At 44.3% G+C, this 25,627-nt stretch overlaps 1 protein-coding gene across 1 annotated transcript in view; it reads left to right on the forward strand.

Moving 5' to 3' along the window:
• Nucleotides 1–557: 557 nt before the first annotated feature.
• PDZD8 (PDZ domain containing 8) overlaps nucleotides 558–25,627 on the forward strand; it is a 112,893-nt gene continuing 87,823 nt past the window's right edge. Inside the window, exon 1 of the mRNA XM_053309479.1 lies at nucleotides 558–1,863. Coding sequence (XP_053165454.1) covers nucleotides 989–1,863 — 875 coding nt within the window. The 5' untranslated portion in view covers nucleotides 558–988. The remainder of the gene's footprint in view (nucleotides 1,864–25,627) is intronic.

Here is a 25,627-nt window from a genome sequence, read left to right on the forward strand (position 1 = left end):
AATCACTCTATTAGGAATTTAGGGAACAGGACTGCCAAGAAGTGTCAGGTAAAGTGAAAAATCTATGGCCAACAAAAAGGTCTTTGATTTCAGAACGTTACAATCTTCTGCATTTTACGCTGATAAAATTTGAATGTATAAACCATGTCTCATGCAAAGAAATTGGAACTGTCTTTAAGGCAGAATTTAACAGATACCTTTCACAAAGCTTAACACTCTTGAATCAATCAATCCTTTAGTACGGTCTCTGACCAGCCAAAGTAGGAACACATAGCACCACTTCAAACAATTTAAAAACAGAATACAAGTTTTACAACACTTTTGGATGCCCTTGCGCAATAAACGCTGTGCTTAGAATAAAAACTTCCTGGGTGGCACTGAAGTGGTTACAACCCAACCCTCAACTAGTGCATGTGTGTCTACTATCACGAGCAGCACCACAAAATCCCAAGAAAACAGCCGCTAAAGAGAAAATTGCGCAGGCGCACACCTTTTTCTCGGCCTTTCCCTCCCTCCGCAGTATTATGAGGTCAGCGCGCGGGATTGCGTGCCCTGTGACGTAACCCGGCTGTTCTCCCTAGTCCCTCCAATCCAGACAGAAGTAAGGAAGGGGGTGAAGTGGTAGTTGATCTCTCCTTTCCTGTGGGGAGGAAGGAAGGGAAGCGAAACGAGGGAAAGACCCGGATGCCGCCGCCGCTGCTGTGGGAGGAGGAGCGGGCCGGAGGAGGAAGGGGCTGTGTGTGCGGCAGCGGTTGCTGTTGCTATCCGGGACAGGTTGAGGAGGCGACCCAGAGCTTCCCTTCCTGGCGGCGTGCGGCCGCCGTCCCCTCGGGTCGTTGCCGGCAAAATGGAGGTGGTGGGGTTGACCGTGGTGGCAGCGCCGCCGTCGGGCGCGGTGTGAGTTGGTGGTGACAGTCACAGGGCTCGGCGCGTCGGTCTGTTTGTCTGAGGCGGCGGCGGCGGCGGCGAGGGGCGCTGAGGCGAGGCGATGCTGTCGGTGTATGGAATGCTGCTGTCGGCTCTGCTGGGCTCCTGCCTCACGCTCCTGTTCCAGCTCCTGCTGCTGTATCGCAACAAGCCCGAGCCCCGCCGGGGGCCGTCCCGGTCTCCCGCCTCCAGCGCTTTATCCTCCAGGGTGTCTCCCGATTCTAGCCTCAAGGAGTACTTCGTAGGCGCCGCTGGGTTCAGGCAAGAGGCGGCGACTCCTGCTAGCTTGTCTCCTAACCAGTCCCCTTCCCGCACCGAGCAAGGTTCCAAGGGGACGCTGCCCACCATCCAGGAGCCCTCCCAGGTGGAGTCCACGGAGGAGACGCTCTACTGGCTCAATGCCATCTGCCTCTTCCTCTTCAGGGAGCTCAGGGACACTTCCCTGGTCAGGCACTGGGTCACCCGGAAAATCAAGGTGGAGTTCGAAGAGCTGCTCCAGACCAAGGTGACGGGCAAGGTGCTGGAGGGGCTCAGCCTGCGGGATGTCTCCTTTGGGGACGTGGTGCCCCTGTTCAAGAACATCAAGCTCCTGAGGCCGGTGACCTGCACTGAGGAAGGCTGCCCTGAAGAGCTGGACTTTGAGGTTGATCTCGAGTACAGTGGTGGCTTCCACTTGGCCATTGATGCCGACCTCGTCTTTGGCAAGTCGGCGTACCTCTTTGTCAAAATTTCCAGAATGGAGGGACGGGTGAGGCTGGTTTTTACCCGTTTACCCTTCACCCACTGGTCCTTCACTTTTGTTGACGAACCTCTGATGGATTTTGAAGTCAAGTCCCAGTTTGAAGGAAGGCCCTTGCCGCAGCTTGCTTCCATCATTGTCAATCAATTCAAGAAAGTCATTAGGCGCAAGCATACTTTACCCCACTATAAAATCAGGTAAGGTGCTTTCATTTTATCTGGACAGAAGCTGCAATTAAATTGTATATCCATGAGAGCTACGGGTGGGGAGGAAGAAAGGGGGGCAAATTACTCATTTATTCTTGGAATAAATATTCTTGGAGCATTTGAAAGTACAAAGGGGCCTGGAAGTGCTGATAAAAGAGGAAAATAGTTATGGTTTGCACTCACATAGCTGTAAACAGGGACCTACAAACTTTGGATGGGCTTACCAGCAGTCATTTAGCTGTGTTAATTACTGACCCCTACCCAGGTCCTCTGGGCATGTGCAGAGAACTTGCGGGGGAGGGGTGACTTGCCCCACCTTTTGTCCTTGTTAAGGTTTAGCAGAAGGTGCCAACAGCACTTCTTGGTGGCTGCTGCCTCCTGCAGAGGCCCAGTATAGAATGTGATAAACTAATTCTTAATCCCCAACTTTTCTCTGAACTACTGAGAACTCTACTAGAGAACTCTAGTTTTCTTCTCTGTTTTGCCTGGCTTGAATCCTCTTTGGTTTATGAATATGTCAGAGAAGCATCTTTGTGCTATGTGTGTGGGAAGGAGCATTTGCCATTGGCAGGCAGACTAGTAGAACTAAGGAATCCTGATTACAAATTGCAACAGTGTGTGAAAATCTTAGAATTAGCTAGAAGTTTTAGGAGAAAGGGTTGTGATTAACTTTTACATATATAGATACTTGCTGCTTTAGAATAACATAAGAAAAAAGTCAGGTTGAATCAGCAGGGACACTTGCCATTCTTGGTAACAATGCTTTTTTCTTCTATCTTGTATTTTCTTATGTTTTATACCTTGAAGATAATGATCTCAGAACTGTGATGCACTCTCTGGTAACCCCTAGGCTTGACTACTGCAATGCACTCTACATGGGGCTGTCTTTGTATGTGGTTTGGAAACTTCAGTTGGTCCAAAATGCAGCAGCTAGATATCGGGCAGCAGCGATAATAGGAAGATGCTGAAAGGCATTATCTCATATTGTGTGGGAGATGGCAATGGTAAATCCCTCCTGTAGTCTGCCAAAGACAACTACAGGGCTCTATGGTCACCAGGAGTAGAAATTGACTCGATGGCACACTTTACTTTTTGCTTTATACTTTAGATTGGTCTCCAGGGTGTCTCAGAGAGACCATATTATGCCTGTTTTAAAGCAATTGCATTGGTTACTAATAGGTTTCCAGGCAAAATACAACATGCTGGTAATTACCTTTTTAAAGACCTAAACAGGGTTACTTGGGAGAGTGCTGCCTTCTGCATGATCCCCATCACCCATTAAGATAACCGAGAGAGGTCCATCTCAGTATGCTGCCAGTTTGTTTGGTGGTGTACCCTTTGGTCGTAAACATAGCCATTATTTTACAACATACGTATCTCAAACCCAAATACTACTTTCAGAATTTTAAACCTTGTGCTTGAAGTACTTGGATTTAGTATATATGATAAAAAGTTGTTGTTTGGAAGCAAGTCTTGATATTTGATATTTTGTTTTGCATGCCACACTACCTGCTATGCAGGGTACTGCAAAGAACACCCTCACCCCACCCTCACTGACCAATCATTCCTGGCTTGAAGACTGGATATATTTTCTTTTAATATGTGAGCACTGGAAGACTAGGTTTTCAGAAGCCTTAGAAGCTTTCCAGATGGCAGTAAAATGTGGGAATTTTAAAGCTTCCGTGCAAGTTTAATGCCATCTTACTCACAGTCCACACACTCCCATAGGATTCTGTGCTCCTTCTTCTCACAATCTGACTCTGGCCACATGCTGAGCATGGACCTCACACAGTTTTCACTGTACTACCTGCTGGTGATCATTTGCAAATTTTCATTCCCCACCCTCCCAAAAGGTTTGGGGTTTGCAAGTGCTAGCCAGCAGGTGGTGCAGTGAAAATTGTGTGAGGTCCATGCTCAGCGTATGGCTAGAGAGTCAAGTTGTGCTAGGAAAGAGCACAGAATCCAGTGGGAGTGTGTGGACTGTGAGCAGGACGGTGCTATACTTGTGCGGAAGTTTTAAAACTTCTAAACTTTACTGGTGTCTGAAAAGTCTCTGAAGACAATTTCTCATGACAGTTAGTGCAGGACTGCACAACTTTGGCTCTCCTGCAGATGTTGGACTACAATCTTCACCATTGGCTACTGTGGCTGGGGATGATGGGAGCTATAGTCTAAAACTAGATGGAGGGCCTAGGTTTTGCCGGCATTGGATGCAACGACTTCTGGACACTTCCCTATGCTGGTGGTTCTGGACTCTGCTTATCCCCCTTCAAATTCTTGTGCTGGCTCAGAAAGTTGAAGATTGAAGAGAATAATTAGAGAGCATAAATGAAAAGATCATTTCTCCTCTTCCTGGTTGGATCGGTGTTAGTTTCTTCCTTGTCCAGCTGAGAACCGGAGGGGAGAGAGTAATGACCAGTGTAAGCTGACATTCTCTCCACTTCACTGTCTATTCACTGTTAGGGCCACCCCAACATTCAACCCAAAGCTACCAACCCAGAACTATATGGAATTCAGGCCTGTGTCTAGTTTCATTTTATTAAGGAATGAATTATTGCCTGAACTCAGGGTGAATTGACACCCCAGATCTCAACTGGTCTTCGAGGGAAGAGGCGATCCAGCATTGTATTGTGAAATGGGTACTCAAGGAAGCACAAAAGCCAGGCCAGAACAATCCAAATGCTAAAATGTGACTCACTATCAGATAATGTCTGTGGAAGAGGCCAGAGGCTGATCTCCCCTCTCCTGTTGCAAGAAGTCCATGTTAATCCTTGTCAATGATTGACTCAATTGCTCTCTATAGAAATTCAACAGAGGTAGATGCATACAAAGAAAACACCTATAGACTTTAATTCTTACTTTACTAACACTTTAACACCTTTTGGGATGAGGCTAGCAAATCTGGGACAAGAGAAGATGCCCATTTGCAGCCCAGAGATGCAGGTTTGCTTTGGACAATGTCCGTGTGTCGTCTCCCCCCCCCCCCCGCTTTCTAAGCTCACAGTTTACAGAAGATGGGATTCAGATCTCTCTGGACTGGCCAATATCCAGAATAATTAAAAGACATTATCCAGAAGGTAACAGCATTGTCACCCCTTTTGGGGACCCAGGAAAAGATGAGGAGATTTGAATAGACTCTATGAGAGATCAAAGGAAAATACCACTATAAAGAATGGAGCTTACTGGACAGAGGACTAGCAGTCTTGTGCCTACACGCAATCTTCTGCCTACAAGCAAGACTTGCTCATGAGTAATCCAAGAGTTTGCTGCTTTGAATTGTAGCTTCAATTTAAAAACAAACTTGAAGCACTCAGAGTAACTTGAAGCACTCTGAGTTAAATTGAGAATGTAAATGCCTTGAAGTTAGGTTGTCACTATCTTACTCATCTTCCATTTATTGTGGTGTGTTTGTCTCAACAGAGGATCAGTGTTCCCTCTAACAGGGATTCCCAGATGTTGTTGACTACAACTCCCAGCATCCCCAAGCAAAGGCTATTTCAGCAGGGGATGCTTGGAGTTGTAGTCAACAACATCTGGGGATTTCTGTTAGATGGAACACTGCACAGGATTCATGCTGGGATACTTCCATTTAAATTGCATAGAAATTATAGCAGATTCTGGAATGTATCTTCAGGCTTTGTCTGACTCTAGTAGAGGCTTTGTTTGACACTAGTTTTATAAATTCTAGTAAATTGCATTTGGAGTTGGGTTTCGCACTTCTTTTTTTAAAAAAGCTATAGTACATCACAGGAATCCTCTCTCTCATCTGAACAACTGTTGATATTGTTCAGGGATTCAAAGTGATGCATGCAGACTTTTCAGCTTCTCCCTCATAATGGAACTTTCTGTTAACTTGGAAAACACCAAAGTCATTCAAGCAGCCATTTTACCTTGGGCCGGGTAGGGCTGTGGGCAAGGCCAGATCTTTCCTACCTTCCCCCCATGTGACTGCTGCTCATGCCCAGCTCACCATGCCTCTGTCACACACAATTGCTGCTGCAGTGAGTGGTGCGGTGAGAGAGAGGCTAGGGGAAGGACACCCAGCCTCTAGAAATAAAAAAATGTGCCACTGAAGTAGCGCAGTACATTATATAAATTCCAGAGGCTGGGTCGTTCTCTCTCCCTGCCTTTATGGTAGCAATGGCTGCCGGCAGCCCAGTCTCCCACATGACCAGGTGATGGGGTAGGAGGGAGTGTGTGCATCCTCTTACCTCACTCTTAGCCAGGGGGGAAACTTGGGCTATCCAACGGAAGAATGCCAGGATCAAGACCAATCCCAGTGGTTCTCATGACCAGATCTACCCAGGTAGGGATGTTCTAACCTGGGTAGATGAGGAGTCTTCCAAGGTTGGGGGCCTTCTAGAGGAACATCCCATGATGTGCAGGAGACTGCTTCAATCTGCCATCCCTATATATACACAGAAGCACTTTGTGAGAGTGCATGGGCTTCTCTGGATCCTTATTAATGTGTGAAAAGAACTTTCAAATTCTAAGCATAGTTTTAAACCTCTCTGTTCTCTTAGAAAGAGCTGAACCTGTGTTTGATTATTCAGTGCCTTCCTTCCTCATAGATCTTAGGTCAAGCCTGCTTTTTCTGACCTTTTGTATATTCTTAAATATACAAAATATTTTTAATGGAAATGAATTGGTTTTGGTGCATTGTCTGCCTATTCCCTAGAACAGTGATCTTCATATTTTTTTATTACCAAGTGGGGCCACTTTGGCAAAAATCGGTGAATGTGAGAGCCATCTTCCACTGTACTGATCTCCAGGGGCCAAAAAATGTTGGCTCAATTCACCAGCCAGGCAAAATATTTTACTCGTCAGATGGTTCCTCAAGCTATGTCGGTACATTACTCGTCGGGATTTTTTTCACTCTGGTATCATTTTTTATTCACCACAAACAAGTAGAATAACGCATTTCCTGAGCCCTGCTGATCTCCACACAGTCCTGCATTTTTCTCAGTGGTGGGAGGGCCCATTAAGAGAGATGAAGCCCTCTCTTAAGAGCTATAGGAGGAAAGCACTGGGAAGCACTTTCCAAGCACTCTGTGCATGCCTTCCAATATGGTGCAGTGGCTCAAGAAGGCTCTGTTCTCCTTAAAGGAGCCCCATTGGCACTTGACAAAATGCAGCAATGCACAGTAGAAATAGTTACCTTCGCGGTGGGACCATGCAGAGTATTCAGCTTTGGCCAAAGCTTTACACAAGCCCAATAAGCAGTTAGCCAGGGAGTCACACTTAGGGTTAATGGGAGGCTGCCACTGGCCCCTGAGCCTTATATTGCAAAACATTGCCCTAGAACTAGGATAACAGTATACTGGAACTTTCTGATGCTTGCTGTTGCTGGGATTATTGCAAAGAATGTTGGACTAAATGAACCTTGATCCAGTTAGACTCCTGTTTGAGTAGTAAATATTCAAAGTAAAAAGTACTATCTAAAAGCTAGTTTCATCCGAATGTAGCAACGTGGCTTCCTTATAATGCATCTTGCTTTTCATGACATTCTCAGAGGAAAAAGTTGCCCAAATTTATTGAAAAGGGTTTGTACAGTATGTTTAAGATTATGGAGAAAACATGCTTTATTGGCAGTTTGTCGGCTGACAATGTTTGTGTGGGGTGAAAAATACAAAAAGCACTTGTATATACAATATACAGTGTCATGGCTGAGTAGGAAGCATCTTAAAAATTTTCTTAATCTGGCTATGAATATATTGTAGCAAATGTAAATGGACAGCCACTCATGATGATGCCTTTTAAGCTTTGCAAGCATATCTGCTGCAGTTGTAGCCTGGCATTCTTTTCAAGTAACTTCCTTTGTTCTGGTAAAGTGTGCCAACAAGTCGATTTCGACTCCTGGCACCCACAGAGTCCTGTGGTTTTCTTTGGTAGAATACAGGAAGGGTTTACAATTGCCTCCTTGCGCACAGCATGAGATGATACCTTTCAGCATCATTCTATATCGCTGCTGCTCGATATAGTACCAGTAGAGATTCAAACCGGCAACTTTCTGCTTGTTAGTCAAGCATTTCCCCGCTGTGCCACGGTCAGCCATGAAGCAATGGCAACTTAGTCACCTTTTTAAAAAGTGGCTGGAGTCGTCTGAAGAAGACCTCCAAAACAGACTGAATCTTCCTAACATTGCAACCCTAAACACTCTTACCTTGGAGTAATCTTACTTACTTATCCAATGGGACTTACTTTTGAGTAAATATGCATTATTATTGTTATTGTTATTGTTATTGTTATTTATTTACATTTTATATCCTGCTCTTCCTCCAAGGACCCCAGAGCGGTGTACTACATACTTAGGTTTCTCCTCACAACAACCCTGCAAAGTAGATTAGGCTGAGAGAGAAGTGACTGGCCCAGAGTCACCCAGCTAGCATCATGGCTGAATGGGGATTTGAACTCGGGCCTCCCTGGTCCTGGTCCAGCACTCTAACCACTACACCACGCTGGCTCACGCTGTTTGGTCTGAGAGGCTTTTGACTTTCAGCCCCCTGGTTGCATAATATTATCAAGATTGGAGATGGAGGCAGAGAATGCTATTTTTCCTTTATAAATATAACATTCTTTCTAGTGTTTTTGGGAAGCAGAGCTTTTACCTTTTCTCTTTTTGAAGCTGATCTTGAGTAGTTGCTGCGGACAGAACGAACCCTATGTTTATTATTTATATAAGTATGTATGTATTATATGACCACTAAGTCTTACATCAGCTCGGCTGGAACCATTTCAGTTCTCAGATCTAGCTAGCTTTCTTCTTTCCTTATTTTTATGATTATGGATTTAATAACTAATCAAGTATACTGTAAGTCTGATAGTCCCTTAGATACTCTCTAAAGAACCAGCAAATCCTTACTAGACTGGTGTTGTCTTCCACTCCTCGCAAAGATTCAACCATCAAGTTTTTGTCTAATTTGATTGATAGACCTTTATTATGATACTTGACCATATACTATTAACAGCAATTATAGTTCATAACAGCGTACAGTCAGTACAATCAATCTATCACATTAAACCCATTTAGATAAGAAAAGTTACCTAGTAATTTGAAATGTATTCCAGACATTTGATTGGTTTTAATTAGCATCAATTTAAGGTTATGTTCAAGAGTTCTTTCCTGTCACTTCCCCAGCAAACTTAAAATGCATTTTTATGTTCATCTTCTTAAATACCTAAATATGCCCTAAAAAGGAACATTTTATTTTGCTTAAAAAATTTCCTTGTAAATTCCAGAGCTTAGGGATTCAGATAGATGTGGTATCAATTGGTTCTTGGGTAATATTCAGGGCTATCATTCAATAACTGACTTGTTGAAGTCTAATTGAGCTTTAATTGACTGTTTTAAATCTGCAAAATTTGCTCATGAAAGAGTTTTTCTTTTTCTAGTCTCCTCATGCGCAGCAGACATTATCTTAGAAAAAGCACTCATTTTCTCCATCTCTCTGTACCCTCCCCCAGAGGAAATCTTTTTCTAAGATATCACTCGCCATTTTAACTTTTAATGAATATTTGTAGTAAAATATATACATTTTTTTTTTAAAAAACCCAAATCTTATCATACTTCTACTTGTCAGTTATGTGTGTTAATTTACTAGCTGATCCATTAGAAAGCATGATAGGGAGGCATGTGAAGGTTAGACTAGAACCCTTCTTCCTGAAATCTGATTCTGTATGTGGAGGGAACATTTTTATAGAGAGTTTTTGTTTGCAGTGACATGTTGCAGGCCAGACACAGATTGACTCCCTTAGTGAGAACTGGGCCTAAGTGTGAGAAGTGTGTTGGCTCAGTCCATGACATCTGCTCTTCTTTTCTTAGCTGGCACATACTTAGTCCCTTTAGTGCCAAGTAATTTCCAGACTTTTAAGAACCATCCTGACTACAAATGTATGACCTAAGGTAGAGAGAGTAAAAATAGACAGCCTACTTACAAATTAATAAGATTGAAGAGAAGCAATGTAGTAGTCCACTTTAGAAAGGTACTTAAATGAAGTTTGTGAAGTGGAGCTGAATAGATGAAGAAAGTTAATCATATGATGCACAAAACAGCACATGATGAAATATGGTTTTTTAAAAAGCGATTGACATCTGGCAAAGGAGTTGGATGTTCTGGAAAGGGTGAATTCATGTTGACTATGAAGTCTTAACAAGCTCCTTTAAGTTATATTTGCCAACCCCTTATTCACTGGAGAAGTGAAACTTTGGAGATGAGCAGATAAAATTAGTTTTTTGCGGTCGTGGAGGAAATGGGAACAGTAAAACACAAGGGAAATGTCCAACTATATCACATCTTCTCAAGAAATCAGTTCTGAAGAAATGGTTAGAACAGTATAGTAGGTGTAGTAAAGATTATTTAAGTTGACTTTGACTAATGGAAGTCAGCAAGCTATACATCTGCTGATTATTTACTCCTGGCAGTAAACAATAGGTTATTGTGGACTTAGTTTTGCATTTTGTTCCATTGAACAGCTAGTAAGTATTGGCATTTAAAATGAAGTCCTGAGACTCCCTTTGAGCATACTTTGTGTGGTGATTTGTTTTGTTTTGTTTTGTTTTTGTTTTTGACTCCTGCTCAGTCTTTAGCTGATGGCAGGCTACCTTGAAGGAGCAGCATGTTCCTAAAGTGGGATCAGAGCAATCCCTCTTAGTGGTGTGCATGGAACTGGCGACTACTGGTTTGAAGATGGGGGGGGGATACCTTTAAGGACTTGGGAGGGTGCTCTAACCCCCCCCCACCAGATTTTCCCTGCCAGCGCTGTCCATCAAAACAGTCCTGTGGGGCGGCAGCATACACCTTGCTGGCCTGGTACGTCACGGGCTGGAAGTGACCACTGCATGTGTGCACATCGCGCTTGCTCGTGTGCACATGCGCAGTGGCTACTTCTGGTCCGTGATGTTCCAGGGCGGCAAGGAAGTACACTGCTACCCCATGGGACCATTTTGAATGAAGCGCCAGCAGGGGAAATGCAGTGTGTGTGTGTGTGGGGGGGGGAGAAGCACCCTCCCTGATCCTAAAAGGTATCTCCCCCACCTTTGAACCGGTGGAACCTCCCGACAATTGAACTGGTTCAGAGTTTAGTAAAAGGGCCTCCAAACCGGTTTCATGCACATCCCTAATCTATCTTTGGAGGGTCGATCTCAGAAAAGCGAAATTACTCCCCAATCCACCACACAGATTGATATGGGGGATGTTCCTTCAGGTATCCAGGTCCTAAGTCATGATGTCAAGCTTTTCGGGGGGGCACTAGTATTTTGACTTGTGGTTGGAAATGGACCAGAAGTCAGTGGAGCACTTAAGTATTGATGAGAGATCCCATTGCCCTCTTCCAGTTAGCAGAATTGCCGCTGTATTTGGGGCTAACTGCAGTTGAACAGTCTTCATAGTTATCCTCTGGCATGCAGTAGTTCTAACCTGGAGGTTACCAGAGTCTAGATGGCCAAATGATCTGGTCAGGAGCAGCTGGTGTAACAGCTTGTTGATAAAGGTGTCGTCTGATGTCAGCTTAGCCTCCAGTGACTAAGCTGGATCTATAACTACCCTCAACTAAAGGAACCTGAATACTTTAGTAGGGTGCAACCCTATTTGAAACAAGTTGATCACATTCTCCTCTGGCAGACCAGCTGTATGCCAGCATAACCTCTATCTTGTAAAAACTGAGATTCAGTTTATTGGTTCACATTCTGCTAATTCCTGAATCCAAATACTGATTCATAACTTGCATTTGACTGTTGACAAGAAGTAGAGCTGGATGAACTCAGGGGATTTTATGTTTAAAAGTGGGACCTTATAGTGTAAATGCCACAAGGCCAAGCAGTAGTTCTCCAGCACCGCCTTCTGGTATTGGCTGCTGAAGTATGGACTAAACCACCAAAACACTAGGAATGTACCTGAACTGCGGTTCAAGTACTTAGAGGGAAATCACAAAGGGAACTTTAAGAAAACAGAGATCAGATGCTTACCTACTTTCCATCATCCCTTCTAGCTTCCTGCTGGGGCAGCATGTGTCCCAAAATGCCCCATGCGCCATCAGTACACACATGGCATCCACACATGGGTCAGAGCCATTTGTGTGGTCAGCAACACCATGCTGACCATGCAAATGGCACCTGTACAGATGTGCAGATACCACGTGCGTGCTGATGGCACCAGTGTTCTCTATAACAGAAAATCCCTGGTGTTGTTGACTACAACTCCCAGCATCCTCAACCAAAGCCCACTGCAGCTATGGATTCTGGGAGCTCTAGTCAACATCTGGGATTCCCTCTTACAGGGGCTTTTTGGGACACGTGCTGCCCCAAGAAGAAGCTGGAAAGGGTGGCGGAGAGTGTGTTAATGTATATACTGCCCTTCAGGAGAAAGAATATTAAGGGCAGCTACTACTACAAATATTTATATACTACTATGAATATTTATATACGGCTTTTCAACAAAAGTTCCCAAAGCAGTTTACATGGAGAAATATTTAAATAAACAAACAAACTGGATCACTGTATCCCTGTATCCAAGGGATTCCCAGTCTAAAAAGATACATAAGATAGACATCAGCAGCAGCCACTGGAGGGATGCTGTGCTGGGGTTGGATAGGGCCAGTTGCTATCCCCCTGCTAAATAAAGAGAATCTCCACTTTAAAAGGTGCCTCTTTGCTCTTTTAGCAAGGGTTAACAAAAATAATGAATAAAACAGCAGGAAAACTGGTAGCAGTAAATCACTCGGGAATTTAAAGGCTAGAAAAATAGTCTTTGGGTGATACCTAATAATGTAGGATTGTTTGTCCAGGGACTGGGGAGTGTTTTGTGACTTGCTGGAACCTATTGGAGCCTGCTCCTGTTCCCTTGCCACCTCAAGCCAAGGCGCATAAATTCTGCAGTTGCTGAGAGAGGACTGGGGAGAGTTCTGTGACGAGCTGGAACTTATTGGAGTCTGGTCCTGTTTCCTTGCTTCTTCAGGCCAAGGCATATAAATTCTGAAATTGTTGAGGCACGCCTTGGCATTGCTCCAAGTGCGTCACAAAGTGTGCACTTGGTGATGCACTTGGAGCATTGGAGGCTTGATTTTGATTCTTTCCCTCTTTTTAAAATGTACTCTGCTTAATTCCTACAGCAAACAGCAGTAGCTTAGCAAGGCTATGAGGGGACCTAATTAATGACTATAACTCTGATGTATGTTAGAATTGTGAACTCTAGGATAATATAACTATCTCCTTCCTATCACACAGTTTTTGCTCTGAAAGAAAATTAAGGAAAGGTTCAATACTTTGTTTTATGTGACTTAATTGATACTTATATTGGTACCACATAATTGTAGCTTAAGATTATTATGGTGGAAACTAGATCCCAGAAAAACAACCAAAAGATGAATTCAGTAGGAGGGTGGGGTGTGTGTGTGTGGGGGGGAGTTATCACTATACCCCCAAGAGAAAATCACATCTATGAACTGTAACTCCACTTAGCATAGATGACTATCCTCAACTGATCAACCAAGATAGTGCCAGACAACAGGGATGGTTTGGCAGCTCCCCAGAATGACGAGCACATAGGTAGTTGGTCAAAGGACCCAGATATTTTATTGTAATTTAATGCTTTCAGATGTTTTGAATCAAATAGGTACATATCAATCTGTTCCAACTCCAAAACAATTGTATAGTCCCATGGATAATTCTTTACCTGTTGACAATGAAGGGTTAACAAATATGTTTCAGCTTTTTCAGGATCAGTGCTTTCTCTCAGTACAGGTTTATGAGAAGATATTTAACAGGTTGGATTTATTAGGAAAGGAAATATCTAGTCTCAAGGCCAACATGAAGATGATGCTAGATTTTATTGAAGCAGGTATACTTACAGTTGTCCCTTCTACTAAGACCTTTGATAATGACTTAAATAACTTCTCTTTGGACCCTGAACATGCTAATCAGTGTTATCTCTAATTTTTTTCATCTGTGTGTGGAATGAGTTTTGTTCTGGGCGGAAGTATCAAGGCAGTGTGTGCGCACATGCATTCAGAATGGGGCCTTCCTGATTCAACCTGAGCGGGATCTAAAATTAACTGAGCAGACATCAAAAAGCTTGTGAACATGCGCATGTGTGCATGCCTTAGAGGGCACACTGATGCTAATAGTCCAACCCTTAATTTACAGATACCAAGGGGGCAATTAAATGAAATCATAGACTGGGAGATGCATAGGAATTGGCGTAAGCCAATAGCTAAGGGTATAGGTTCAAGGAACTCCCTAAATAGTATAGATCTGCCATTTTCAGATCCTGATCTAGCATGGAGCCTCCCTAGACAAGAATAACACATTTTCCTATTAAGAACTAATCAGCCTACTTTCCTTTCACTATCTCTACATCTGGATGAAATTTGGTGTAAATCTAGGTCCACACGTTAGATCTCTTGCGCCTCAAATAGTCATGTGTCTGCCATCTTGGACCAGGGTGGGTGTCGTCATTACACACTGCACCATTGAGGTGTTCCTGTGTGTCACTCACTACAGCTGTTCCAAATTTGGTTCAAATTGGTTAGACAGTCTTCACGTTAGTGCACTTGTGCCTCAAAAGTTTATGCAACCACCATCATGGATCAGGGTGGATAACATCATCACAAACTACACCATTAGAGCATCCCTATATGTCCATTCAGTTGTAGCCAATTTGGTTCAAATCGGTTAGACAGTCCTCAAGTGCCTCCAAAGTTTGTGTCCACCATTTTGAATTGGGGTGGATGACATCATCACAATATTTGCTGTTGAGGCCTTTGCTGTTAGCAAATAGCAAGCTGTAGTAAATTTAGTTCAACTCAATTAGGCGGTTCACAAGTTAGTCCACTTGTGCTTCTAAAGTTTACATGTCTGCCATCTTGGATTGCGTTGGATGACATAATCACAAACTACGCCATTGAGGTGTCCCTATGTATCCCTACAACTGTACCCGATTTGGTTCATATTGGTCCAGGCATTGCGAAGTTGATAGGGCGGGGCACACGGACACACAGAGAGAATGCTGGGTGATCTTATAAGCCTACTGGAAAGTAGGCTAATCAAACATACTCTCTGATAGGATTGATAGGGGAAGGAGAAGAGGAATTCTTTGAGGAGTTAACACAAAGCTATAAAGATCAAGAGCCTAAAATTGTATTGGAGAAAACTGATCCTCTATCAGGCTCTCCCCTTTGTATTTCCATATTTAACTGGCCACTGAAAAGGCTAAATGGCTCATGGAGAACCAGAACTGAAGTCCAGAGAGACATTGGCTGTGAAACGTGGTATGATAAGAGATCTGAAGTGTTCCTGTCTATATCCTAATAATCCCAGGAAATCTAGGGGTATTGTAGAGCTGCCCCCCCCCCCCAATATAGACCACAGATGTGCCTTTTGGAGTCTGTTTCCTCAGTTTGAAGATAAAAGTATATCTTTTAAAAAGGGAAACCCCCAGAATATTCAGACATTTAATTCAATTCATAATTTTTCCTTGACATACTCAACTCTTGTAAACTGACAAAAGTATATAAACAGACAGACACGTTAAGGGGAAGTTGTGTGAATTGGAAAATATGAGAGAAGATTTTCCTCAATTTGTTACATATCCTAACAATATTTTAATTAAGGAAAGATGCTGATTTTGGATATGGGGGAAGGCCTCCCACATCCTCCTTAGTAAAAGAACAGAGCTCTGCAGCCAGCTTATACAAATTTAGAATTTGAGGGGCAGGCAGGAAAACTTCAGAGAAATAAAGATCAATCATGGGTAGAGGAAACCGGCTGAGACAGGGACCTAAACCAGTTTATGGCGGACATCTGCATCAGCTCCAGCTTTCTCCCTGATTAGATAGCTCTGGAGATTCTTATCCCCTCAGTATCCTGTCATGGAATATTCCGGATGGTCTAATAAAATCTTGGACTGATTTTGGGAAATTCTTGCAATCCTTTGATATTATTTGTCTTCAGTAAACCTGGCTGAGGGAAGGTACAGACTTATATCTTCAGGGTTTTATTTCATTTAATTCCCCTGAAGTTAAATACTGTTGGAAAGGAAGGGCCAGTGGAGGCCTGACCATACTACTCTTAGTAAAACTTAGTTTGGAGGCTATGGTGATTTGCATCTTTAGAAATAATTTTATTCTAGCATTGTTGATTGAAAGTAACCAGAACCATGATTTTGGTTGCTTGGTTTGCTTAAACTTGTATATTCCTTCAAACAATTCATCACACTATTCAGAGCGCCTTTGGAAGATTTAACTGATGCATTGGAACACTGTATCCAACATTTCGGAAGCAAGCATTGTCGTCTGTGGTGACTTGATTCTCATATTGACTCTGATGGAAATTCTTTCTATATGGAGAACAGTTCTTTCTGCTTATTTTCCTGCTTATTGGGACCTCACAGGATAAGGTGTTTAATGCACAAGGCTGGAAATGGATAGAATCCATTTCTGGCTTCCAGTTAGTCTGCCTGCATGGTACTGACTTAGACATCTCAGGTGAATATTTTACATTTCTTAAGAGCAAATCATGAAGTGTCAGACTATATATTCTTCTAGGAACTTATTGTCTCAAATAGCATTTTATAATATCATAGATAGACTGGACAATGACCATCTATCCTTAACTCTGTCGTCCTCCCTATCTTGCCCATTTGTGGACTTTCCCAATTGATTTCTCAGAGGGTACCATTGTTAGTGGTCAGCGACTAGTGGTCTACAACTGTATCTCAACCCATCCAAGAGCAGTTATATAGCCCTCATTTGATGGATCTGTAGTCACAAGATGTTGAGTGACCTGCTAATCCTAGAGACATATTTTTACCCATTGTGGATACTCTTAGACCTCTTCTAGTGGTCTGCCTTAAGACCACGTTCTGTTCCTCCTAAGGTTGGGATGGTATGATGAGGACAGTAAAAATGCTAAGAAACTGCTAGCACAGCTTACCAAAAAGTTAGGCTTTTCCCGCATTTTATCTGAGCTCATCCCTAAGAGTGGATTGTGTTCCAAATCATGCCGCAGACAGGAAGTAGATTTTAAAGCCAAAGTCATATCCGGTAGCTATATAGCAGGCGCCCAAAACCACAGTTCCGTTCCTGTCTTGCCCTAGGCAGTATCGTTTTTGATGGAGCTCTGACTTTCGACCTACCAGGCTTGTTTTCCCCTACTTGTTTGTGTGTGTGTTCCCCTCCTCCCACCCCCTTCATTGAGCAAGGGTGGGAAGGGAGTCTTTTTATTTTCTCAAATGCTAAACATTTTTTCTGTTAATCCAATTCGATACATTGGCTGCTTATTGTATGTTTAGTTTGGACTTTGTTTTTTGTCTCCTTGTCCCGACTCCTCATGGAGCCAGTCCATATGGGAGACCTGGGGGGTTCTCTCTCAGAGGGAAATCCCTCCGAACTTAAAACGGCCCCCATGGTCGAGAAGCCCTTTTGCATGCATCCTTTTGCATGCAGCAGCAAACATTTACACTCATCGCTGCCTGCTGATTCTGGCAGCGTCTTGCTCTCCACTTCCTGAGCCGCCTTACCCAGCATTACCGGGGCCACCCACCCGGCGGGGGAAGCCGGGGCTTCACCCAGAAAGGCTCATAAAAAATCCAGGCACCAGGGAGAGGGAGCAAAGCCTTCCAAAAAGCAGAAAACAAATCAGGAGCGCCTGAAATGACGTAAAGAGAAATCCAAGCCTCCTGTTGTGTGCTTGAGCGAGCGCCTCTTGCTTCAGGCAGTTTGCCAACAGCGTCTTCCCCACCAGCTACCTCCCACCCTTCTCCAGGTCCAGGGAGATGCCGAATTACCGGCCATCAGGACGGGCAACCTATGTGCTCCCGCGATCTCTGAGCATGGCAATCAACCGGGGGAGGGGAAACCCAGTTCTCCGATCATTCCCCCTACTTCCCAGCCAGCTACACCAAGCACCACGAGTCTGACTACGGTGCCTGTGGGGACTGCTCCTGAACCTCTTCTGATACCACCAGAGGTCATGAGTACTCCCCCCTCCCCCTTCCACTGATTTACAGCTCAGGCAGCCCTCTCCTGAATTTGAACAGTGGCTAAGACAGTTTATACACAGGGAGCTCTCTACTGCTCCTTCTATGCCACAACGGAGCACTTCATGCCCATCCAAACCTATTTTTCTTTCCTTTTCCCCAGGCTCCAGCCCAACTAGAGGAGTTATATCCTCTAAAGAACGGGGGCAATTCCTACCTAGACCACCTAGAAAAAGGAAATCAAAAAGGTCTGACTGCCCTCCTCCATCCTCCTCCTCTATATCTGAGGATGACCATAACCCCCCTCCTCCAAAGAAGCATGCACCCCCTACAGGGGATACCAACCTCTGCCCTGCTGCTCCCAAACCATTGGTCCCTTCCCATCCTCCCCACCATCCCACCCTACCTCCTGTACAGCCTGCCCAACTTTTCTCTCCTCCTTCCCAGGACACATCGTCCTCTTCAGCTACGGAGGAAGGTGAACTATCACAGGAGGAATCTCTTTCTCAACAGGCTAGCTCATTTAGACTCTTCCAGCCATCTGACTTTGAAATATTGTTGGCAAAAGCACAGAGAGTTATTAAGGATGTCTCCCCAGAATCCATTACCCAGCCACAACCAGGTTTTCACCAGGTAGTATTTCCTTTTTAATTTTTTTTAATTTTTATTAATTTTGACAATATCTTAACATTGACAACATATTGAACAAATATGGACTTCCCGCTCACACCTCCTCGTGAATCACCAACTATAAAATTAACCCTTGCTATAATAATAATTCAAAACATAGATCTAAACCTTACAAACACGATTTTGATCTACCCAACCTGCTAATATTACTAGATTTCAAACCCTGTTGTAAAATCAATATTAGGAAAATAGTTCTTTAAATATAATAAGAATGGTTTCCAATCTTCTTTAAAGCATTCTAAATTTTGGTCTCTTATCAGTACTGTAAGTTTTGCCATCTCCGCATATTCCAAAATTTTTATCAGCCAATCTTCTTTTGAAGGCAGCTCATTACTCTTCCATTTCTGTGCATATATTATTCTGGCCGCCGTGGTAGCGTACATAAAGAATGTTAAATTAGTTGTAGAAAACACTCCTTGCGTTATTCCCAGCAGGAAGGATTCTGGCTTCTTCACCAGGTAGTATTTCCATCACCTCAGCCTCCTCTACCTTGGTGCCTTTCCTTCTCTCTTCAGGGAGGCCATGATTTCTGAGTGGAAAGTCCCCTTTGCCCCTAAAACAACTACACCCTACCCTAAAAAACTGTATGCTCTTCCTGATAATGTTACGGTCTTATTAGTCTTTCCAATTGTAGATGCTCCTGTGGCACAACTGGTCTCTGGAACGCTCATGAATAAGGATGGGGACGAACAACTCAAAATCCCTGAGGATAAGAAGTGCTATTTTCTCCTCTGCAAAGTACACGATGGCACGGCTACGGTGGTAAAGGCAGCTACTGCTAATTACATTTTCACGCAAGCATCAGTTTTGTGGGTGAAAGAATTGATACAGCTCATTTCTCCGGAGATCAAAACTTAGACGAGGCATCAACAAGCTTGCCAAAGCTTCAGCCTTCATGGCTGATTCTAGTTTAGATTGTATCCAACACACGTCTAGATCGTCGGCAGGGGTGGCAGTTAGGAGATGCATGTGGTTGAAGAACTGGCAGTTAGACCACAAATCCAAACTCAACCTAGTCTCATCGCCCTTTTCCAGGGCCAAACTTTTTGGGGACTCTCTGGAGCCCGTTCTTGTAGAGACTAGGGACAAGAAAAAGGCGATGCTTGTGTCCAGAAGAGAATATACCTGACTGGGTAGATTTTCTCAGAATACTTTTCATCCCTACAGGTCCTCCCAGAGACCTTCGTTCAATTCTTCCAGGGATTACTGCCCGTTCAACAACAGCTTTAGACCCTCCTGGCGACAGCAGCAACAGCGGTTCAGGGAAAACAACAGGGCCCAATCCCAGAAGGACCAACAGTGCCCAATCTCTGAAGAGGCAGCCCTTCAGATTGGAATTCCGACTCTTTACCTGTCGGAGGCCAGCTCCAGTTTTTCTCAACATTATGGAGCCATTCTATGTCAGCCGCATGGGTGCTAGATACAGTTTCTCAGGGCCTCCACCTGGAGTTCACATCGCATACTCACGACTCTTACATACCTACCCTCACGTCCAGGAATCCAACAAAAACGTGGCGGATGTCTCGGGCAATACAGCATGTGATTCAGATCCACATCCAACGGAGCACGCTCAGGGAATTTATTCCATTCTATTCCTGGTGCCAAAGGACGGCTCATGGAGGGTGGTCCTAGACCTCAAGCATCTAAACTGTTACATTTGGAAAAGACCACTGAGGTTCGAATCACTTTGCATCATAAAGGAATCGATTTGCAACAGGGAGTTGCTAGCCTCCATAGACCTTTCGGAGGCGTATCTACATATCCTCATCCACCCGTCCCACCGCAGATACCTCTGTTTTCACATACATGACCAGCATTATCAGTACAAGGTGATGCCGTTCGGCCTGTTCTCCGTCCCAAGTATATTCATCAAGATCATGGTAGCCCTCATAGCCCAGATAAACGAGGAAGCGCTACATGTACACCCATCCCTGGATGATCTGCTCATCCACTCCTCATCTCGACTACAAGCTCACCAGGACGTATGACAAACCCTACATCTTCTAACGTCCCATGGATTCGTTGTCAACAGGCAAAAGAGCCACCTGGTTCCCTCACAATCTCTACAACACCTGGGAGCCCTTTTCGACACAGTCCAGGGCACGATCTCGTTGACAACAGACCATGGGAACAAGATTGCAACACTGATCCTTCTTTTTCTACACAGTTCTACAGCATACCTCATCCTTCTGGCACAGATACTAGACTCCATGATATCCTGCCTGGAGTGCAATCCCTGGGCACGTTGGCACTCCCGTGCTCTACAATGGCTAATCCTTCCATTCTAGAACCTCATCGTGACCAAAACACACAGACCTATCGTACCCACCATGGAGGTTATTCACTCCCTACGCTGGTGGGTGTCACCGTACATCCTACGTGGTGTCCCCATAGACCCTCCATGTAGGATCATCGTCACCACGGACGCAAGCATCATGGGATGGTGAGCACATTGCCTCCAACAGCCTGCCCAGGGAGTTTGGTTGAAAAGAGAAATCTCGATGAACATCAACCTATCGAACTAAGAGCTATTCGTCTCTCCCTCAGACACTTTTCTCACTGATATGGGGTCAACATGTCCTAGTCTACACAAATAATGTAGCTGCAAAGGTACTTGTTGCGAATCTGGGAAGCACTACCCATGATCGAAGAGTCCAATGGGCTGTTCACCTGGGCGGAAAAACATCTCTCCTCAGTCACAGCCGGGTATCTCATCGGGACAACCAATCTGATGGCAGACTGGCTCAGCCGTCGGAACATAGATCCAGCATAATGGTCACTCCATACCGAGGTCTTCTGTCAGATCACGGTGGTATTCGGTCCCCCGATCATGGACCTCTTCGCATCCATGACCAATCATCAACTTCCCAGGTTCTACACAAGATTCCTCTCATCTCTAGCGGAGGCCACGGATGCACTCATGACAGCCTTGCTGCCTGGCCTTCTATACGCCTTTCCACCAACAACTATCATAGCCAAAGTCCTGCAGAAGATGATCATAGAGAAAGCGAGCCTAATTCTCTTCTCTCCTCACTGGCCAAGGAGACCGTGGTTCATGGACCTGGTCTCCTTATCCTCCAGGAAACCATGGCCTCTTCCACGTCACCCAGACCTGCTGTCCCAGGGCCCCGTGCTACATCCAGATCCAGACTGGCTCCAACTATGTGCCTGGAAATTGAACACGTCTCACTGAAAAGGGCTGGATATACAGCAGCTGTGCAGAATACCATTCTGGCCTCAAGGAGACCTTCAACTACCACGATCTACCAATCCACTTGGTCCGCCTTCTCCAGATGGGTGCGCAGAAAAAACTTCTCCCCACTAACTGCGGGGATCCCTGAAGTTCTGTCTTTCCTCCAGGAGGGCATAGGGATGGGACTCTGTCCCAACAGGCTCTGCAGATAGGTTTCAGCACTCGCATCGGTCTTGGAACTGACATTGCATGGATTAATGCACTCACGAGACAACTCTTTGAACCCCTCGGATCGGCACCTCTGAAAATCCTTTCCTACAAGGTACTCTTTCTCGTGACCATCACATCGGCATGCAGGGTATCCAAATTGAGAGCTTTATCTGCACGCAAGGAGCTTTGCTCTTTCAGCGATGAAGCAGTTATACTGCACTTGGATCCAACATTTATCCCAAAGATCAACTCCACCTTCCACAGGTCCCAGGAGGTGGTCCTTCCCTCATTCTGCCCGAATCCTACACATCCTAATGAGAAACTATGGCACACTCTAGATGTATTTAGGGCACTTCAAATCTACCTGAAGCATACCAAACCTCACCGCAACTCGGACGCCCTATTCATCTCATTTCATTCTAACTCCCTGGGTCACAAAATTTCCAAGACTACCCTAGCTAAGTGGATCAGGGCCACTATCTGCCTGGCATACGAGACACTGCATCTACTGGTTCTGGGGGACGTCACGGCTCATTCCACTTGCAGAGCCAGCATGTCAGCCGCTTTCTCGGCTGTCCCAGTTCAGGTCATCTGTAAAGCAGCTACTTGGTCCTACATTTCCTCATTTATCAAGCACTATTAAAGTCTCGTCTTTCCATTCCGAGGAAGTAGCTATGGCTTGCACAATCCTACAACAGGTTGTCTAACCGTCCACTCTTTCTTCCCTGTATCTTCTTTCTGCTTGGGCTTGTCCCACTCTTAGGGATGAACTCAGACAAACTGCAGAAAAAAACCATTGGTCTTACCTGTGAAGGGTTCTTTTTCACAGTGTCTGAGTTCATCTGCCCCTCTCGCGGATGCTCCACATCTCCATGGATTTTGGGCGCAGTTGTGGGTGATGGTGACTCCCAGGTTAACAGTACCCCTTCCACTAACTCAAGTTTTCTCCGTTTTTTTCAGCCATTTGGCTCTTATTGTCCACCTGTCTCTAGCCTAGGTGGCCAGATTTGGCTTTTAAAAAGCCAAATTCTGGCTTACGGCCCATTTGACCCATGAGTATACCCCTTAGGTTCTGGCAACACTAGTCACTAGTAGTGACTAGTGTTGCCAGAACCTAACGGGGTTCAAACCGGTATACTCGTGGGTCAAACGGGTATACTCGTGGGTCAAAATTACCTCTCTGTTTTCCTAGTACCTTTAACTTTTCCTTTGAAGCTTCTACGATTGCCTGGCTCAACAGTCTGGAACTGAGGTTTTGGGCGCCTCCTACATAGCTACTGGATATGACTTAAGCTTTAAAATCTACTTCCTGTCTGGGGCATGATTTGGAACACAACCCACTCTTAGGGATAAACTCAGACACTGCAAAAAAGAACCCTTCACAGGTAAGACCAATGTTTCTTTCCAAATCTGAAATAGGATTAAGTATAGCCTGCCTAACAAACTACATATAAGAATCTTCTTAGAAGGTGGGGGCAGGGACCATCTATATAAATGGAAGGAGTTGGGACTTGCAGTTATAGAAAAGAAAGAAGTTAAATTCTTCGAAATAATTTCCACAAGACTAAAGGGAAGGAATTTTGTCCTAGAAGCCCAAATCTCTGCCAGTATTTGGCATGGCCATTTGCTAACATTTTTGACAATACCCCCAGCATTACAAATAATTGTGATATTTCATTTAAACAAATCCTTGTGTCGTGTTTACCATGGTCTCCTGTGACAGTACAGGAAGTACAAATTAATTTCCTGTTTAACGATTCATAAAGCACCAGGAGAAGATATGTTTCCCCCTGAAGTTTTTAAGATCAATTCTGATTGGGGGGCACCCCTGTTGGCCACACTATTTACGTACATTAATGAGAATGGTATAATTCCAGAGGGTTGGAAACTGAGCATATTTTTTCTAATATATATGGAGGGAGATAGGTCAAATGCTTCTAACTATCAACCTATCGGTTTATTGGATGTCTGCTCTAAAGTCTATAGTTTTCTTCTCCAGAAGTTAGTACAGTGGGGAAAAGAAAATTCTGTTCTTCATCAACAGGCTGGGTTTGGAAAAGGACACAGCACAATAGACCAGATTTTTGTGTTACATCATTTGATACAGAAGCATACAAATAGGCCTCCCCCCAAAAACGTGTGCAGCAGTTTGATAGATAGGCATTGTTTTGGGGGCAAGCTTGCCCAAACTAATATAGACAAGAGATTGCTCCTGTTGATATGGGAACTATATACTGAGACCAAAATAAGAGTCAGGGTTGGTCATGAGGGGACACTTTCAGAAGAAATGCAGACAGATCAAGGAGTTAAACAAGGCTGTTTGCTAGTCCCATCTTTATTTAATCTCTATATAAACAATCTTGTCACTCAGCTGACCTGTTTGGAATTTCCCCCTCTGTCCATGCAAGGTAGAAAGATTTAATGTCTGCTTATGATATGTTGGTGTTATCTCTGGCCAAGGTTGGGCTGAAGAGATGTTGTGGTCCAAGCCTGATTTGTTTACTAAATATGCTCATTAGCTAGCATACAAAATTAGGCTTGTCTCATAGTGTCACCAAGTGACCAAGTTCTTTTATATAGTGACCATGTAGGATCTGGGCGCAAGGAAGAAAGGAGATCAAACCAATCCTAAATGATTCAATGGGCTTTATTGAGTATAAAAGAATAACAACATCAGTCTAACTGAGCAGAAAGCAGAACATTCTATCAGTATTACTAACAGTATTTCAACCCTAGCCAGCACTAATATTCACCCAGTGTTCCTAACTAACATATGTGTGTGTATTAAATCTTCCTAGAGCCTAAAAGAATTCAGATATAGATCAAAAAGGGAGGGGGGTAAGGAAAGCTGAGGGCTGGCATGGGTTGGGGATATCAGAAATTAGTAGAGGGACGAGGGGAAAGGAGAAGAAGGGGAAAGGATGGAGGGATCCAAGGCTTGTAGAGGCAGCATATTACCAGGATCAGAGGCTTGAGAGTGGTGGATCTTTCAGCTGAAGGAGCGAGGCTTTAGCTGGGAACAGCGACCTGGGAGCGGTGATCTGGATTCTGGTGGTCAAGCAGACAGTTTGCTCAGAGCAAGGCAGAGAGTGAAAGTCCCATGGCTGGGGAAGTCTAGACTTCACTGCGCAGTGGAAGTCACAGACAGTTCCTGTCCATGGACAGAGTTCCTGCCTCTAGCCCCGTGGCTTGGGCAGCAAACTCTTGGATTACTCATGAGCAAGTCTTGCTTGTAGGCAGAAGATTGCGTGTAGGCACAAGACTGCTAGTCCTCTGTCCAGTAAGCTTCATTTTTTATAGTGGTATTTTCCTTTGATCTCTCATAGTCTATTCAAATCTCCTCATCTTTTCCTGGGTCCCCAAAAGGGTGACAATGCTGTTACCTTCTGGATAATGTCTTTTAATTATTCTGGATATTGGCCAGTCCAGAGAGATCTGAATCCCATCTTCTGTAAACTGTGAGCTTGGGGGGGGGGATTGCCCAAAGCAAACCTGCATCTCTGGGCTGCAAATGGGCATCTTCTCTTGTCCCAGATTTGCTAGCCTCATCCCAAAAGGTGTTAAAGTGTTAGTAAAGTAAGAATTAAAGTCTATAGGTGTTTTCTTTGTATGCATCTACCTCTGTTGAATTTCTATAGAGAGCAATTGAGTCAATCATTGACAAGGATTAACATGGACTTCTTGCAACAGG

Source organism: Hemicordylus capensis, chromosome 3, assembly GCF_027244095.1.
Source record: "Hemicordylus capensis ecotype Gifberg chromosome 3, rHemCap1.1.pri, whole genome shotgun sequence".
In the NCBI taxonomy this organism is placed as follows: domain Eukaryota; kingdom Metazoa; phylum Chordata; class Lepidosauria; order Squamata; family Cordylidae; genus Hemicordylus; species Hemicordylus capensis.